The sequence below is a fragment of the Carassius gibelio genome, chromosome B8 (genome assembly GCF_023724105.1).
Source record: "Carassius gibelio isolate Cgi1373 ecotype wild population from Czech Republic chromosome B8, carGib1.2-hapl.c, whole genome shotgun sequence".
Classification (NCBI taxonomy): Eukaryota; Metazoa; Chordata; class Actinopteri; order Cypriniformes; family Cyprinidae; genus Carassius; species Carassius gibelio.
Window position 1 is genome coordinate 16,816,376 of NC_068403.1, and position 15,359 is coordinate 16,831,734.

General features: G+C 38.1%; 1 protein-coding gene across 3 annotated transcripts; it reads left to right on the forward strand.

Annotated features, from left to right (window-relative positions):
• The first annotated feature begins 824 nt into the window (after positions 1-824).
• On the forward strand, positions 825-15,289 carry LOC127964264 (synapsin-1-like). Of its 3 annotated transcripts, XM_052564405.1 has the most exons (14): positions 825-1,109; positions 1,190-1,727; positions 2,880-2,937; positions 3,686-3,777; positions 4,008-4,164; positions 4,948-5,037; positions 6,031-6,093; positions 6,261-6,403; positions 6,513-6,587; positions 7,526-7,628; positions 7,745-7,876; positions 9,176-9,248; positions 10,502-11,102; positions 12,544-15,289. In XM_052564405.1, exons 2-14 carry the CDS (start codon positions 1,414-1,416, stop codon positions 12,683-12,685), a joined length of 2,043 nt encoding a protein of 680 aa, XP_052420365.1. In that variant the 5' UTR covers positions 825-1,109; positions 1,190-1,413; the 3' UTR covers positions 12,686-15,289. The 3 variants fall into 3 exon arrangements, with proteins under 3 accessions (XP_052420365.1, XP_052420367.1, XP_052420366.1); XM_052564407.1 differs by having other exon boundaries at positions 825-1,727; positions 11,504-12,687; XM_052564406.1 differs by having other exon boundaries at positions 826-1,727; positions 12,582-15,289.
• Positions 15,290-15,359: the final 70 nt, after the last annotated feature.

Below are 15,359 nucleotides of genomic sequence, written 5' to 3' on the forward strand. Positions count from 1 at the left end.
TTTGATACAGGAACAACTGTTAGAACTAAGAATTTTCATGAATACGGGTCCTGAACTGGAAGTGACCTGTTTAACAGAATAATGTTTGGTGGGCATAACCCCTACTGACTTTCAAAGAGACATTTTCAATGGAGCAAAAAATGACAGCCAGTGAGGGTCCTCCTATTGACAGCAACATCAGACAATATAGATTCCCTGTCCAGGGTGCTGAAAACACAGACAGGATGGAGTACCGTATTTCCACAGTCACTGTCCAAGGTACTGAAAACCCACCCTCGCTTTTCATTGATGATGTATTTCAATACATTATATTCTATTTCCAAGAATCCCTTAAAATAAATTCCAAGGTGCAAAAAGTACCCTTTAATTATTAAATAACCATTAATTTCTAACACTGCTTCAACGTCACTATTAACTAAATCATTTTGCATGCGCTATTATTTCTAATATAATACACTCCTGTAATTAATTGTCACGTATCTGAGACTTGTCTTCAAAGACCCTTACAGCATCCCTATAATGTACAAGGACAGTCCCGAAGGTACAACCTGGATTTAGGTGTGCTGCTCAAGGGCACCATGGTGACAGTTCAAGGATCGCCACCTGCAGAGTCTGAACCTACAACCTTTTAGTTACAAGCTCTTCAATCACTAGGCAGCACCACCCACTGTCAGTGATGTTCAATCGATGTCTCTCGCTTTCTTAAAATGAACACAAGCACATGTCAAATTCGTCTCTCCTCTCCATTCATCATTTTACACATCTAAACAACAAATCCCGACCTGTCCTGTGCGCAAAGGGAAAAACTGATGATGGGTGAGAAAAAATGACGAGGGAAAACACTGGGCGGATTACTAGGATTGGATGGCACGAGTGATGCAATCCCTGCATCCTCCGAAGCCCCAACTGGATCCCGGAGAATCTGGCCGGATATTTTGCCTCACCGAGTTTCATTAATGACAATTACTACCTTTACCGAGCGAGCACACTTTTAACAAGTGCTTCTTCGTTACGAGTGTTTTTCTCCACGCCCGTGGAATAGGACCAGAACATCTTCAACATCGGTGGAAGGAGCATGAAATCTTAATGCCAATTGTTGAACGACTGATGTGAGTCAATCAATCACGCTAATTACGAGCATTTATTTGTGCATATTTAATCGTGATTTGGTTTCTTTCATTTGTTGCAGTGCAGCTTTAGATGTTGTGAAGCACGTCCTTTGCTTCGAGCTGCACCCTGGAGAATTGCGTATCGACTCTTTGTCGCTCCTCGTTTTAAACTGAAACGCTCGGTTGCATTTTAGATTTCAGATACTTGATCGGTTTTCCATTCGTCTTGGATTTTTCTTTTTTTTTTCTCCGCGCATAACCTACAGGGAAAAAATTTACCGTCGCATCCCCTTTCATCTTCACTATGAATTACCTGCGACGTCGACTATCGGACAGTAATTTCATGTCCAACCTCCCCAATGGCTACATGACCGATTTACAGCGGCCTGATCCGCCGCAGCAGAGCCCAGCCCCGGTGCTCTCGCCGGGCTCTCAAGAGAGGCGTCAACCCCCCAGCCAGTCTACCGGCTCTACCGCCGGCTTCTTTTCCTCCATTTCCAACGCCGTCAAACAGACCACCGCCGCAGCCGCCGCTACCTTTAACGAGGCCACCGAGAGAGGAATCGGCTCGAGCAACGCCAAGATCCTCCTGGTCATTGATGACCAGCAGACAGACTGGTAAGACGCATATGATATGGATTTTGAATGTAGCCTATGACTTGCACTTTATGAACAGATTATTCGAGTGTTTGTTTCACGTTTCAGGCTCGCACCTGAGGCGTAGCGAGTCCTAATATATGCCAAAAGGAGTCACTATCTAAATGTCGTGACTCATTAGTCTATGGGCCTTTCTGGCACGCGCGCCCGTGTAGTTGTGGGTGTGCCCGCGCGTGTGTTTGTGCGCATTTCACAATTCAGTCTGGGCCAGTTAATGGAGAAGACCCACGGGCAAAGTATATTACATTAGCTTTTCAGTTCAGATTAAAAGGGTCTGTGTTGATGGATTTAAGAGTAGACCGGCGCACAGTCGGTGTGGAAAAAAAAAAAATTGTGTTAACACAAAGTCTTTGTAAAAGACAAGGTATTTGATACACGTTGGGAGTTTTCACAGGTGAATCTCTCTGGAGGACTTATAGGAACCGCTTTCAGGATGACTTAGATGCCCTGTTGTATAATCTATACTCAAGAAATTATATGTTTTTTGAGAAATATATTTCAAGAGCAAGCCTTTCCTTTATAATGAGATTGACAGTTTAGAGTAGCCTACTTATGGGTTCTTCAGAGGAGGACTGTTCTTGTTGCAAGGATGTCTGGAGGTTCTCCAGTAGTTTCCTCTGGTATGGTGATCTGAGGAACCCCACATGGTGCCTCAAATCTCTTTACAATTTTAAAGTGTGTGATGTTGCTCTCACTGTTTCCCATGAGGGTTTGTGACACATTTACTGGAATATTAAAACCAAAACAACCCCAACAAAGTTAAGTTCATATGCACTTTATAAACCTTTGAGCGGAGACAACATTCCATCCATCCAATTATTTTATTTAGTGTATGAAATCATGACATTACTTTCTGAAATGAAAAGTATTGGTGTAAAAACAATGGATTTACAGTATAATGTAACAGTAGAATATAAATATTAATATTTTTATTATGTTTGCTGCATAAAAATCCCTTACACAAACAGTTCATGCTTGATGAATACTTGAAATACATGATTTTCACACCATTTCACGGTTGCATAATCTAGTTTGGACACAGTTTAAGTGTTTTTGTTAACTATGACTCACAAGTGCAAAAATTTTCTTTCTTTTTCATCTTTATTTCTTCAGGGCAAAGGTATTCAAAGGCAAGAAGGTTCATGGTGAATTTGACATCAAAGTAGAGCAGGTGAGACATTGTTATTTTAATTCTTCTAAACTAACAGAGCAGTACAACTCAACAATGTGCCAGTGTAATGAATTAGATGTTAGATTTACCGAAACACATCATATGGCTAGAGAATTTTGTTATCACTCCGAGTTTCACTTGCAATATTGAGCCTGTCATTTATTTCAGTGGCATTTGTTTTTCTTTGTGAAAAGGGATGGGGCAATATATCAAAGCAGTCTCTAGTAATGAAATGTAAGATCTAATCTAGACCGGGAGAAAAGAAAATTAATCTGATGTGTCAATGAATAATATCCTTTAAAATAATTAGTCATGGATGAGACAGACTTGGTAGCAGCTTTACAATAAGCCAAAAGTAATTTCGACCAGAAGAAACATTTTTTTTTTAACAACTTCTTGATTTTTTTGTTTAGTGAAGAGTTTTATATGTAATACTAGTAATTAGTACACAATTATCTAGGGATTTGTGTAAGACTTTGGCAACATTCTGGAATACCAGTCACAAGGATTCAATACGCACTTTTGTGATTTGAACTTTTAAATGACATGTCAGTCAGTAGCCATGTCTTAAAAGGAAATATGGATGGTATGCTTTAAAAAGCAGTTTTTATAGTTTTAACATAACCACAATGGCAACCCATCACAGGCCTCAGGTGCTGTTTTAGTATAAATGCATTAACAAAGCCACTTTACTGATCACATGTATTGATCCTTTCCCTCTATCTGGTGATTTTCATTGATTTTCAAGGCTGACTTCTCTGAGGTTAATCTCGTGGCTCATGCAACGGGAAGCTACAGCGTGGACATTGAGGCCATCCGCAATGGCAACAAAATCACAAAGTAGGTTTCACAGATTTTAGAAATCTTCAAGAATGTTTTTCTATTGCACAGAGAAAACATGTAATTCAGTGGGCTTACTTTGATGATTAATTTAGCAAACAATTAATTTATGTTAGAAATATTTAGAGTAAGATGATTTATTTGAAGACCATATGTATTGCATAAATTCGCTTTGATTAATCACAGTATAATTACTTATAAGGATTACTAACGTTCCTGTGGTCATTTAGGTGTTTCAAGCCAGATTTTGTGCTGGTGCGACAGCATGCTTTTAGTATGGCCAAGAATGGCGACCACAGAAACATTGTGATTGGACTTCAGTATGCTGGTCTGCCCAGTGTCAATTCCCTTCACTCAGTCTACAACTTCTGTGACAAACCATGGGTGGTGAGCACTGCATACATCAATCCATACCGATCAGCTAATTAGCGATGTTCTTATTATTATATACAAATGGATTGAATAATGTATTTTAAATTTGTTTCCATTGATTAAAGAAAGATAGAAAGATTTTCGTATTCCCACAGTTAAGGAAAGTAGTGTTTTTCAAATCAAGGAAATTGGTAACACTTTACTTAAAACATTATAAAGGTATGCATTATATATGTTGTAATTACATATTTCATAAATAATTGTAACCAAAGTTAAAATCCATTATAATATTTTAAGGTTTGTTTGTCTTTTTTTATGCATTATACTTTCTGAAAGGGTGACAATGGATAGATAAGTATTATGATGTATTATAACTGCGGTTACAAGTATCAGTGATATAATGCAATTATAAATACATGATAAGGTACATTATAAGGCATAATTAAAGCATTAAAGCTATTTTTTATAATGCATTATATATAAAGGATTTAAGCGTTACCATAAAATGTCTGTATTTCTATATTCAATTTATAAGCTTTAGTCTAAAAAAGGTCCAAATTAATCAAAATGTTTTTTTTAACAATCAATCAAAATGTTTTTAACAACTGACAAGGTCATGAAAAAAAAGGACTGGTCGAAAGTGTAGTTTCCATGTTTCCAGTTAGAAAAGAGAAGAGCATTATCAAAAGGGCTTTCATAAAACTTTACCATAAAATGTCTGTAACTAATGCTGCATAAAAGATGTCTCTGTTTGTGTATATATGTATGTCTGTTTGTGTGTCGCCGCACATCTATCAGTTCGCTCAGTTGTCCAGATTGTACAAGCAGTTGGGTCCAGAGGAGTTCCCACTGATTGACCAGATTTATTACCCCAACCACAAGGAGATGGTGAGTGTTTAACCATCTGTCCCAGTCCCTCTCCTGGCTCTCCTCACCAGTAAACCCTGAGCTATAGGGATCTAGATGGTCCCACTAGACCCTGCACAAAGCTCCCATCTGTGGCAGGGACAGCGGTGCCTGGATGCAGATAAACAGTAAAAAAAAAAAACATAAAAGACTCATGCATATTCAGTGCCCCATTTCAGCACTGCTCCACTCAACTTAGCATAGTTATAGTCCTGTCTAGACTGGAAATTTCATAAACTCCAGACTAGTATAACTGTATGGTACATCACAGTTCTTTTAGACAAAGTTCAGGTTTTAATAGGAGAGGGGAGGCTTGCTGCAGTGCCACCACCTCCTCCTATTCCTCCACTGCAGACATCTTCACACATAAATGATCCCAGAGTGCACTCTTTGCCAGAACGTTTCCTCTCTCACTTGCCTTTTTCTAAGATAAAGCACATCAGACTCATGCGTAATTCTGTGGGCTTATTATGTCTCGCATTTCAATTACTGCAGCAATATAAAGAAGATGCCTATCAAGCACCACTGAGACTGCAAATACAACATGTTCCCCTATTAATAACCAATTTAAAGAAAAGCAACTTGTTGTTGGTGTCATTTTCTGTTGAATCATTCATTCAGATAAGAAAAATATCACACCAATATTGCGTATTAACACTTATAAAACATGGTTGAGTAATGGCATGTATAGAAATCTATATTTATATGTATACACACACACATAACTCTTTCTATTTTTATATATTTTAAAATGTAATTTATTCTTGGACGCAAAGCTAAATTTTCAGCAGCCATTGCTCTAGTCTTTAGTGTCACTTGATCCTTGAGAAATCATTGTAATATTATGAGAACTTTCAGGATTCTTTGATGAATACAACATTCAAAACATCAACATTTATTTGAAATAGAAATGTAACGTTACAAGTGTTACATTATTTTCTTTAAAAAATCTCAATATATCTCTTTTTTCATTAGATCACAACACCTGGCTTTCCTGTGGTAGTGAAGATGGGTCATGCTCACTCTGGCATGGGAAAGGTACGATTGAAACCCTTTCTTAGACATTCCTGTCAATTACTATTTTTAAAATACATGATACAATGTCATTCATTAAACGGAGTAAAAAGTCCATGTTTGGAATGTTTGGAATTGTTTGGTCTTTTTGTGATGACATCTAAATCATGGAATTTAAATTCTCTGTACAGGTCAAAGTGGACAATCAATATGATTTCCAAGACATTGCTAGTGTTGTAGCTTTGACAAAGACGTATGCCACATCTGAGCCTTTTATTGACGCCAAGTATGACATCCGAATCCAGAAAATCGGTGACAATTACAAGGCCTACATGTAAGAGACTCAGACCATAGCAGTGTTTTCATGTCAATATGACATGATGGAATCTACTGGAACTGAGTGTAAAACACTGTGTAAAACCTGCTGTTGTATTATTGGGCAGGAGGACATCTATATCAGGCAACTGGAAGACCAACACCGGATCAGCCATGTTAGAGCAGGTGGCCATGTCTGACAGGTACACACATCTTACAGCATATTCCTTCATTCATGACACAAGGCATATTATATGGTTCCTATAACATGGGATCAGATAACCTTATTAGATGTTTGCTCATCTAAAAATGACATATTTTGCATAATTTAACATGTTATGTATTATGCATATCATATGCTAATAGCTCTTTTCCAGAACCTCATGAGCTGCCTTAGTAGATAGGACTATAAGACATGCCACTCTTCCTATAAAATACCTAATTTGATTCAAATTCTTAGACTGCATCACTTTTTTATTCAAGATGTTGGAAGAAGAGAGAGAAATGTTGAATATAATAATAATAATAATATACTTGCTAATTAATTAGAAATTAATCATTCAGTGCGTTTCACATGATTTGTGTAGTATGTATGTCAAATTAGCCATTTTTGACGTTTAATTTTGTTAACACGCAGAATAAAAATTAAAAAAGCTCCTTGTTTGCTTATTGCCACTTGATTTGGCTAAAATATTTGTGATTTTAAATATGATTATTTTATTATTAAATATGAATTATACACATTTAATTAATTAAGGCATATCACAATTTTTGTTTTATTTCAATATATTGTGCAGGCCTAATTATCATTGTAATGAAAAACTCATTTACAGATAATAATAATGAAAAAATAAAAATACAAATAAACTATATTATTGATGATAATATATTATTGATTAACTATATTATTGATGATGGAATTGTTTTTCAGGACAATCCAACTGAATAAGTACCACATATTTTTCTTGAAACTGATTTATTTGAGTTTAGTTTGCTAGAAGATTTTCAATCAAAGCATTTGCTGAAACAAGACAAATATTGAGCCTTGCTCTACAGTAATCTTGATTCGCATGTTTACTCTGCGCAACAGTGTGGGTGGATGCTTTGAGTGGAATGCACAAGGTCATCATTTTCCCTGCAGGTATCGTATGTGGGTGGACGTATGCTCTGAGGTTTTCGGAGGTCTTGATATATGTGCTGTAGAGGCATTGCATGGTAAAGACGGTCGAGATTACATCACTGAGGTAAAAAACATCTGCAAAAACATTCAGTTTTCAAAATAGCTCTATGAAATATCCTTAATGCCCTGGAAAAACACTCTCTCTCTGTGTGTGTGTGTGTGTGTGTGTGTGTCTATTAGGTCGTGGGATGCTCAATGCCTCTCATAGGAGATCAGCAGGATGAGGACCGTGCTCTAATAGCTGATATTGTTGTGGCTAAAATGAACCAGACTGTGGCACCCACTTCAGCTCCCACTCCAGTCTGTTCTCAGGTTAACACACTTGCTTCAAAACATCCTCATATATTCTCAACCGAGGCTTGAAAACAAGAACGTATCCGTGGTGATATTTCTGAAAAATGATATTGCTTTGCTTCCTATATGCTTTGTTTCAGAGTGAAATGTGAGTGGCTCTAAAAGCATGTCCAGCATTATCTGCAACAGATGAACGTGAATCAGACAACGTTTTGTTACAATGTTGTTGCATTTTAGAAATTAAATGTTAGATATCAAAATAACTAAACAAACGTGAGATAAATAATGCATTTGCAAAAACAACCATTCAAGTTAAGCTTGCTTCTACAAGTCGCTGGGCTCTTTTATTGTAACTCGTGTGTCATGGGAGCAGGTTCAATGCTATATCCGGTGAGCTGCTGAGCAAGTTTACTACATCAGAAACCCATGCACATGGAGCTGGTTATGTGAGGCAAATGCCAAGATGTATTCATTTACAAATCATGCACTACAGCAAAAGTGTTTTTCTGCAAGGAACAGTGCAAAAATAAGTATTTATGAATCAATAATCTGCCCCTGTAATCATCATTTGTGTGAACAGGAATAAAAGTTGTATATTCTCACGTGAGATGTTAAAAAAGCTTTGCTCCATGCAAAATCAAAGATCAAATTTTAATGAACAGCCACTCAAAATATTGCTGCTGCTTGATAGCATATCTGACCTAAAAGCATGTATATAAAAACTGTAATTTCTGCTTATGCAACATTAAGCAGTGACATGCTGCTGAATAATACAATAAAATGGTGTAGTTTCCTCCGACCAGGCAGTATTTACTGTCAACTTGTTCAGCAGAAATATGCAAAACTCGTAGTCACAGCATGAGTCTGAGTTCCTTTTTGATCGCAGTGCCGAGACTGCTATCCTCCATTATTCCCAGAGCTGTGATTGTAATGATTCATAACCACACAGATGGGAGAGAATGAGAGTGAGAAATGCCTTTAATGCATAAGCTAAAGACTCAGACATCATCTCTCATCACCTCTGCATCAAATCGCTCGGTTTAATTCCCTCCACATTTATGCTAAACTGATTGCCTGAAGATTAATGACTGTACTTTTGTTGGCATCAGCTATTTATTTATGTTTCTAAAGTGATGCTCAGCACTTTTTGAGGTTACTGGCGTTTGGAGGTATTTATAATGAAATTGACAAAAAAGTGACCCAAATAAAGTGACTAGTGTTTGTAAAAATATTATAATTTGTATGTGCCAGCATTCTGTTTCTGTGTGGTTTGGTTTCTGATATACTCTTCCCTCCTATGTTTGTTGTGTGTATTAGGGCCCAGCTGTTTCACCTCAACCCATCTCCCAACCCAAAGTCCCCCAGGCACAACAGCGCCCTCCTCCACAGGGTAAGGAATTACACTGCGATAATAAGCCAACCTTTTAGGCATAATTCAATAATGCAAATTAATTCATCATTAACTCAACATTCTTGTGTTGAACACATGAGGAGATATTCTGAAGAATGCTTAAGCTGTGATTTTACATACTATGAAAGATAACATGCCAAACATCTAAATGGTCATTTTTTACCACAAAAGAGCATGGTGAAGATAGTACATACAACTTATTAGAAATCTTATAAAACCATACAATAGTTTTATGGAGGGAATAAGATACATAATGAAACATCATTACTCAAAATCTTTCTCCACCCCATAGCTTTCAAATATGCCATATGAAGATACACTGCATCAGGTTTGACATAATTGATGCCATATTATTGTTTCTAATCTGAGTGGGAAACATTTTAGTGAATAACATGTTAATTTTAATCACACAAGCCTTGAACAATATCTTGAAATATAGCTTGTGGGTGGTTTAAAGTACTTTTTTAAATGATTTAGGGCCTGTTCCACTGACATCAACAAAGAAGGAATGGCATTTTTTTAGATTTTGACAAAAGATTACAAAACAAACTTTCACAGGTTAATTGCTCATCACAAGACTAGTTAATGTGCTCTAACAAACAAAATATTTTCTTTGTTTATTCAGACTTAATCCTATTTTTGTATTACATGCCAACACCAAAAGACTTCAGCTGCTCAATATCCATCTTCACTGCCGATTCCAGATTCTTCCTCTGTTATTCATGGTTGCTTAGCAAGATACTCTTTTTGTGAGCACCACACAGTCAATTTACATCAACATCTCTAGGCGTGAGCAATAGCGCAAATCTTACTGGTTGGACAATTTTCTTTGTGGTGTGATGGAAAAGAGAGTTGAATAAAATAATAAAGAAATTCTCATGAAGGTACACAAGTGTTTGTGTTGCTCTGAACTGTTGTCTTAACAGCTGTTGATTCAAATTCAGATGTTTTCTCTCACCAATTTTTTGTGACAAGCTTCATTCTTAATGTGAATGTAGATTCATGGTAAAAAAAAAAAATCACAAATTACTTTTACCGAATGCGAAATAGAGACTTTCAGCAAACAGAGAAAGGAAGTCATACAGGTTTGGAATGACATGAGCGCAAGTAAATTAAGACAGATGTTTCTAAAAACCAATGGATCTCTGGAGAACTGCATAAATAGTTTGTGTTTAATAGTTTGTGCTTATATTACAGCTTGTTTACACAGTAAAAATCAGCTCTGTTTTTAGGAGGTCCACAACAAGCAGCTGCTAGCACTACTGCTGCTCGTCAAGGAACCCCACCACAACAGCGTCCCTCTCCCCAGGGCCAGCCCCCTGCCCAAACCCAGTCTGTGACCAGTCCTAATGCCCAGAACCCCCCTGCCCAACAAACCCGGCCCAATCAACCCCCACAGCGACAAGCCAGTCAAGGGGCCGCAGGTCAGCCGAGGCCCCCCACAGCACAGGGTCCCGCCCAGCGTGGCCCAGGTAGCTCTCCTCAGTCACCAAGGCCCCAGCAAGGTGGTCCGCAACAGCAGCCACAGAGGCCTCAAACTGGTGGCCAGGGTCCCAAACCAGCTGGCCAGCCTCAGCAGAGGCCTCAACAGCCAAGACAAGGCCAGCCAACCAGGCAGCCCACCCAGGGTGGGTCACAGCCGACCCAGGACGCCCCTCAACCAGCCCCGCAACAGCAGGGCAGTCCACGTCCTCCTACCACTCAGCAACCACGGCCTACTGCACAGGGCCAGGGAGGTCCAGGAGGTGCACGACCTCCCCTGCAGCAGAAACCCACACCTCCACAGAAACCAAGTCCTGATCACCCGGCTCTGAGTGGATCGCCGCAGCTTAAGTAAGATGTTTTTTGTCCTCTGTCTTATTTGTATGTTTAGTTGAATGGATGTGAAGGTTTTTATGATTCGTAAGCATCTGGACATGTTTTTCCATTTATTTATGATGTTTCATGAATCAGCACCCACTCAAATGACTACATCAGATAGATGGTGACCATTCTCCTCTGCTACATTGTAAAATTCTAAAATCACACGACAAGTTGAGGGTGCCGATTAACAGTGACCGTGTGCATTAGTGTAAATCTTTTGGGGTAAATGCTGTATAGGTTATTTAGATTCAAAAGCTTTGAATTTGATTCTATTCTATGCTCAAATAATGTGGGTATAATTTGTGGGGGCCTGTATTTTCACACAGCTGTTCAAAAGTTTGGGATTATTTGTTTTTCTTTTTTTTTGTCAGTGATCAGTGATAGCTGCAGGATGGGAAGCACTGTATTTGAACTACATGGTATTGGGACAGTTCAAATGTAGTGTGATTAGTCATGACATCATGGTAATACAATTTTTCATATAAGATACTGGATGGCTAATTACTGGTCTGATTGGTAATTTCTTGACTTGCCAGCCAATTACAATGCCATTATACCCTGTGCTGTCCTTACTAATTCACACAGCAATCACAATATTTTGGCCACGGGTGTATTGGCTACTACCAACTATGCAACAGATGAGTATGAAATGAATGGATAAACACATCCAAAAGCTCCTGAACAGATTCTGAAAAGCATGACTTTAAATAGTTTAAACAGATTTTGATAATAATAATGACATTTGACAATAATGGTGATAATGATAAATGTGGCTTATACATATAGGCAGAGGCCTAATAAAAACAATGGAGATACAGAATGCACACTAGATGATCTGGTATTTTGCATGCCAAAGCTTCCTTCAGTCTTACACCCAAACCATTCATGCACTTGATTGTGGAAATTGCATTTTCCTGAATGGAAAACGTGCATTTGATCTATTTTCACTGTCAAGCGATTGTCAACACGTATGAATGTGATCATCTTATTCCCACTATTCCTCAATTAAGTTCTAAGGTGACTAATACAATATAAAACTGATTCTTCCAAAATAACAAAAAACAACGAGAAAACATACTGTTTATTTATGTTCCAGATATGTGCCTTTGCACTTGGTTCCTTATTTAGGAATAGTGGCCCAGAACAAATGCAGAGTAAAGTGCATGTCTCTACATCAACAGATGCCATTTCTCATAAGTCCAAAGGCTGATGTAAACATTGCACTTGAGTCATGATTGCTTAAATGAATGACACAAAAGAAAGCATTTGAATTTCATTCTCTCTCTCTCTGTCTCTCGCTCACAGCTTATTTATTTTTTCTGCCATACCTTTATAAAGCCATCTCCATGGGTTTGCTGCATGACTTTAATAGCCTCTTCCTCTCCTTTATTGCCACTTCTTCTCTTTGTAGCAAATCCCAGTCTCTTACCAATACATTCAACATTCCAGAAACGCCGGCCGCCCAGCACCAAAGTCCTAGTCAGGACGAAGCCAAGGCTGAGACCATCCGCAACCTTCGGAAATCCTTTGCAAGCCTCTTCTCCGTGGAATAAACACACACACACACAAACACACACACACACACACACACACAGAGAGGTTATGGAGTCTTAAAAAAAGAAAACATGTATTCACGAACATTTGTCAATTATACACAGTAAGGACCAATTATATCACACATTGCAGTGCACACCAGATCCGTGCACGTCAATTTGCAGTATGCGTCATTAATAAAACACTGCCTGCATTGTTAAAGACTGCAATGTGAAGTGAGAAATCACAGCATTACTGCAGTTAAATCTTTTAACACAGCTGAATTCTTTAGACACATTCCCAGTTTTTCGAGTCCAACTGATGAAGGAAGGTGTGAAAAAAAATAAACCACACACAGAAACACTCACACGCACCCTTTTACACTACCTACACAGTGACTGGACCCACATACACTTAGCACACGTGCTATCTCTATTCATTCCAGTCTCCTATTATTAACTTATAATCCTAGAACCTTTTTGAAAATGAAAAGTTTTGGTGGACATTTTGTTGTAAAACCATCCACCGCCACGCTCTCTCAGATATATGATATCTGAAATATGTCTGCTAATTGTCCGAAGCATGTTCTGTTAAAAAAAGGGGCACCATCTAATGATTTTGAATGGTTTATCGTTCCGTATTTGACATGCTTGAGCAGGATTTGGGATTTTGCAATGATGACCCATTGTGACATTGTCAAAATTCTGCACAAGCTTCCATCATCGAAACTAACCCCCGCGGCTGTTAGTGCTAGCCACCTGCGATACTTGCATGTCACTTAAGGAGAACGTAGTCGCACAATGTGGGTGGCCTTGCTTTGTGTCGTGTCGTTGCACCTAGATAAGGTAGTTGTAGTGAAAACGTTGTTTCATTTTTGTGAGCAAGCTGTCGCTGCTTCCCTGACGTCCCTTTTCCTGACAAGACACACACAATGATACACCCTCCGACGTGTTGAATATGCCTTAGCCAGATAGGCATACAAAAAGAGATTGGTTTTGTGCAATCACATATGTCTCAGGGATGTCCTGAAGAGAAAGTCAAAATGACCTAGTGTCATTGATCAGGTCTTCCAACCCATTACTGTAGAGAGTTACTGATTGCGAAGGCCAGTAAAGGGAGGAATCCGTCGAATGTATTCGATTGCTACATAAACATGTTTGCACACTAATACTGTAACACTTGAGAACATACGAGATGGTTGAAAGCTCAGGAAGGTTTGTTGCATCAAGAGAAGGTATGTTTTGCATGACTGGATGAGTATGTGGGTGTTTGGAGCTGCTTGTTCATTATACTTGGGCCCTATGAAAACGCAAGCCAAAATACAAAGCCAAGGATGCCATCAGCAGCAAACGTCTACACTGAAAGATCATCTTTAGAGGAGATGCTCGTCACATGTTGGGTTTTAGACTAAACCGCATTTAGTATGACCTAGTGTGATCCCAGTTACAGAATGTGGATCCTTAAACCAACTACTCCTGAAACTTCTCGCCATATCCAAGGAGTTTAGAGCTGAACCGGCAGTGTCTTCCACAAGTGACGATAAAACATCCCAATACTGGTGTGTTTTAGGCAATAGATTTAGTCAAGGAGTCCGACCCAATCCTGAAAACTCCCCTGCTTTCCCGCTCACCAGCCTGTTGTGTTTTTTTCATAGTGATCCATTTGTGACAAATGGTGTGTTAATGTGTATATATATGTATAATGTAATGTTGTACCGTAAACTGTTTCAACCAAATAGAAGTGTTGTACAGATCTTAACTCAACAAATGATGCAAACGTCCTGTATTTGATTTGATCCTCAAAAGGTGATCGTTGTGGGTCTTGTGTAAGACAGGATTTTACTTCAATCAGATGTGATAATAGGTTGTGCAATATCTCCACTGTAAACTAAACCTAACAGTTCTGTGTTCTTTATTTGACCCGTTTTGTGACAAATGCAGTTGTTAAAACTCATCTTCACTGTGTCCATTGATATGATTGTAATTGGCTTGACTGGTTCACATATGTGATTATCTAGATGGTCCTCTATGATATTGTTGTGGCTCAGGCAAACTTTCTGTGCTCTTCTATGTGATTCATGTTTTTAATGGTTAGGATAGATATGTATGTTAAATGATGGCTTTAATAAATGTCTAAGGAATAACTATCACTGATGCAATCAAGTTTTGGAGGCAAATGAAATTTCAGTAATTTATTTGAATATTGCAGTACTTATGGAAACCATGCCTGAGGTTTGTACTTCATGATTTGGTTTAAGTTTTTTGGCATATTTACATTTGTGTACTTTCTTATTTACATAGCCTATTCAGAAGAATTATCGCCTTTTAAAGAAAATGTATTCAAATGGGTCATAATTTCTAAATAGGTTTGACTGTTTGATTCTCAGTGAATTTTATTGTCTGTTCATGCCTGCCAATTGTATAAAGAAAGGAAGATATAAAATTGAATCACAGATATATAGAATTATAGTCTTAAATTCTATTAAAATTTAAAAAATATTGTTAAACATTGTGTAGTATTACACAAACAGATGCAACTTTGATGTGATCTTCAATGTAGCTTAATAATGGTGTCAAATTACTATGCTAAAGTGTGCACATAATCAATAAAGTCTATCAAATAAATATGCATCTCTTTTCTCTTATGTCAATGGCCTCTGTTTGGAATATTAGTCATAAAGCAGTTCTTTTTTCC

What these genes read in the sequence shown, in the direction of transcription:
- LOC127964264 (XM_052564405.1), top strand. Translation starts at nt 1,414, where the DNA reads ATGAATTACCTGCGACGTCGACTATCGGACAGTAATTTCATGTCCAAC. An exon ending in ACCCCAACCACAAGGAGATG is followed by an intron (nt 5,038 to 6,030) that starts GTGAGTGTTTAA and finishes TTTTTTCATTAG; the next exon opens with ATCACAACACCTGGCTTTCC. An exon ending in CCACTCCAGTCTGTTCTCAG is followed by an intron (nt 7,877 to 9,175) that starts GTTAACACACTT and finishes TGTGTGTATTAG; the next exon opens with GGCCCAGCTGTTTCACCTCA.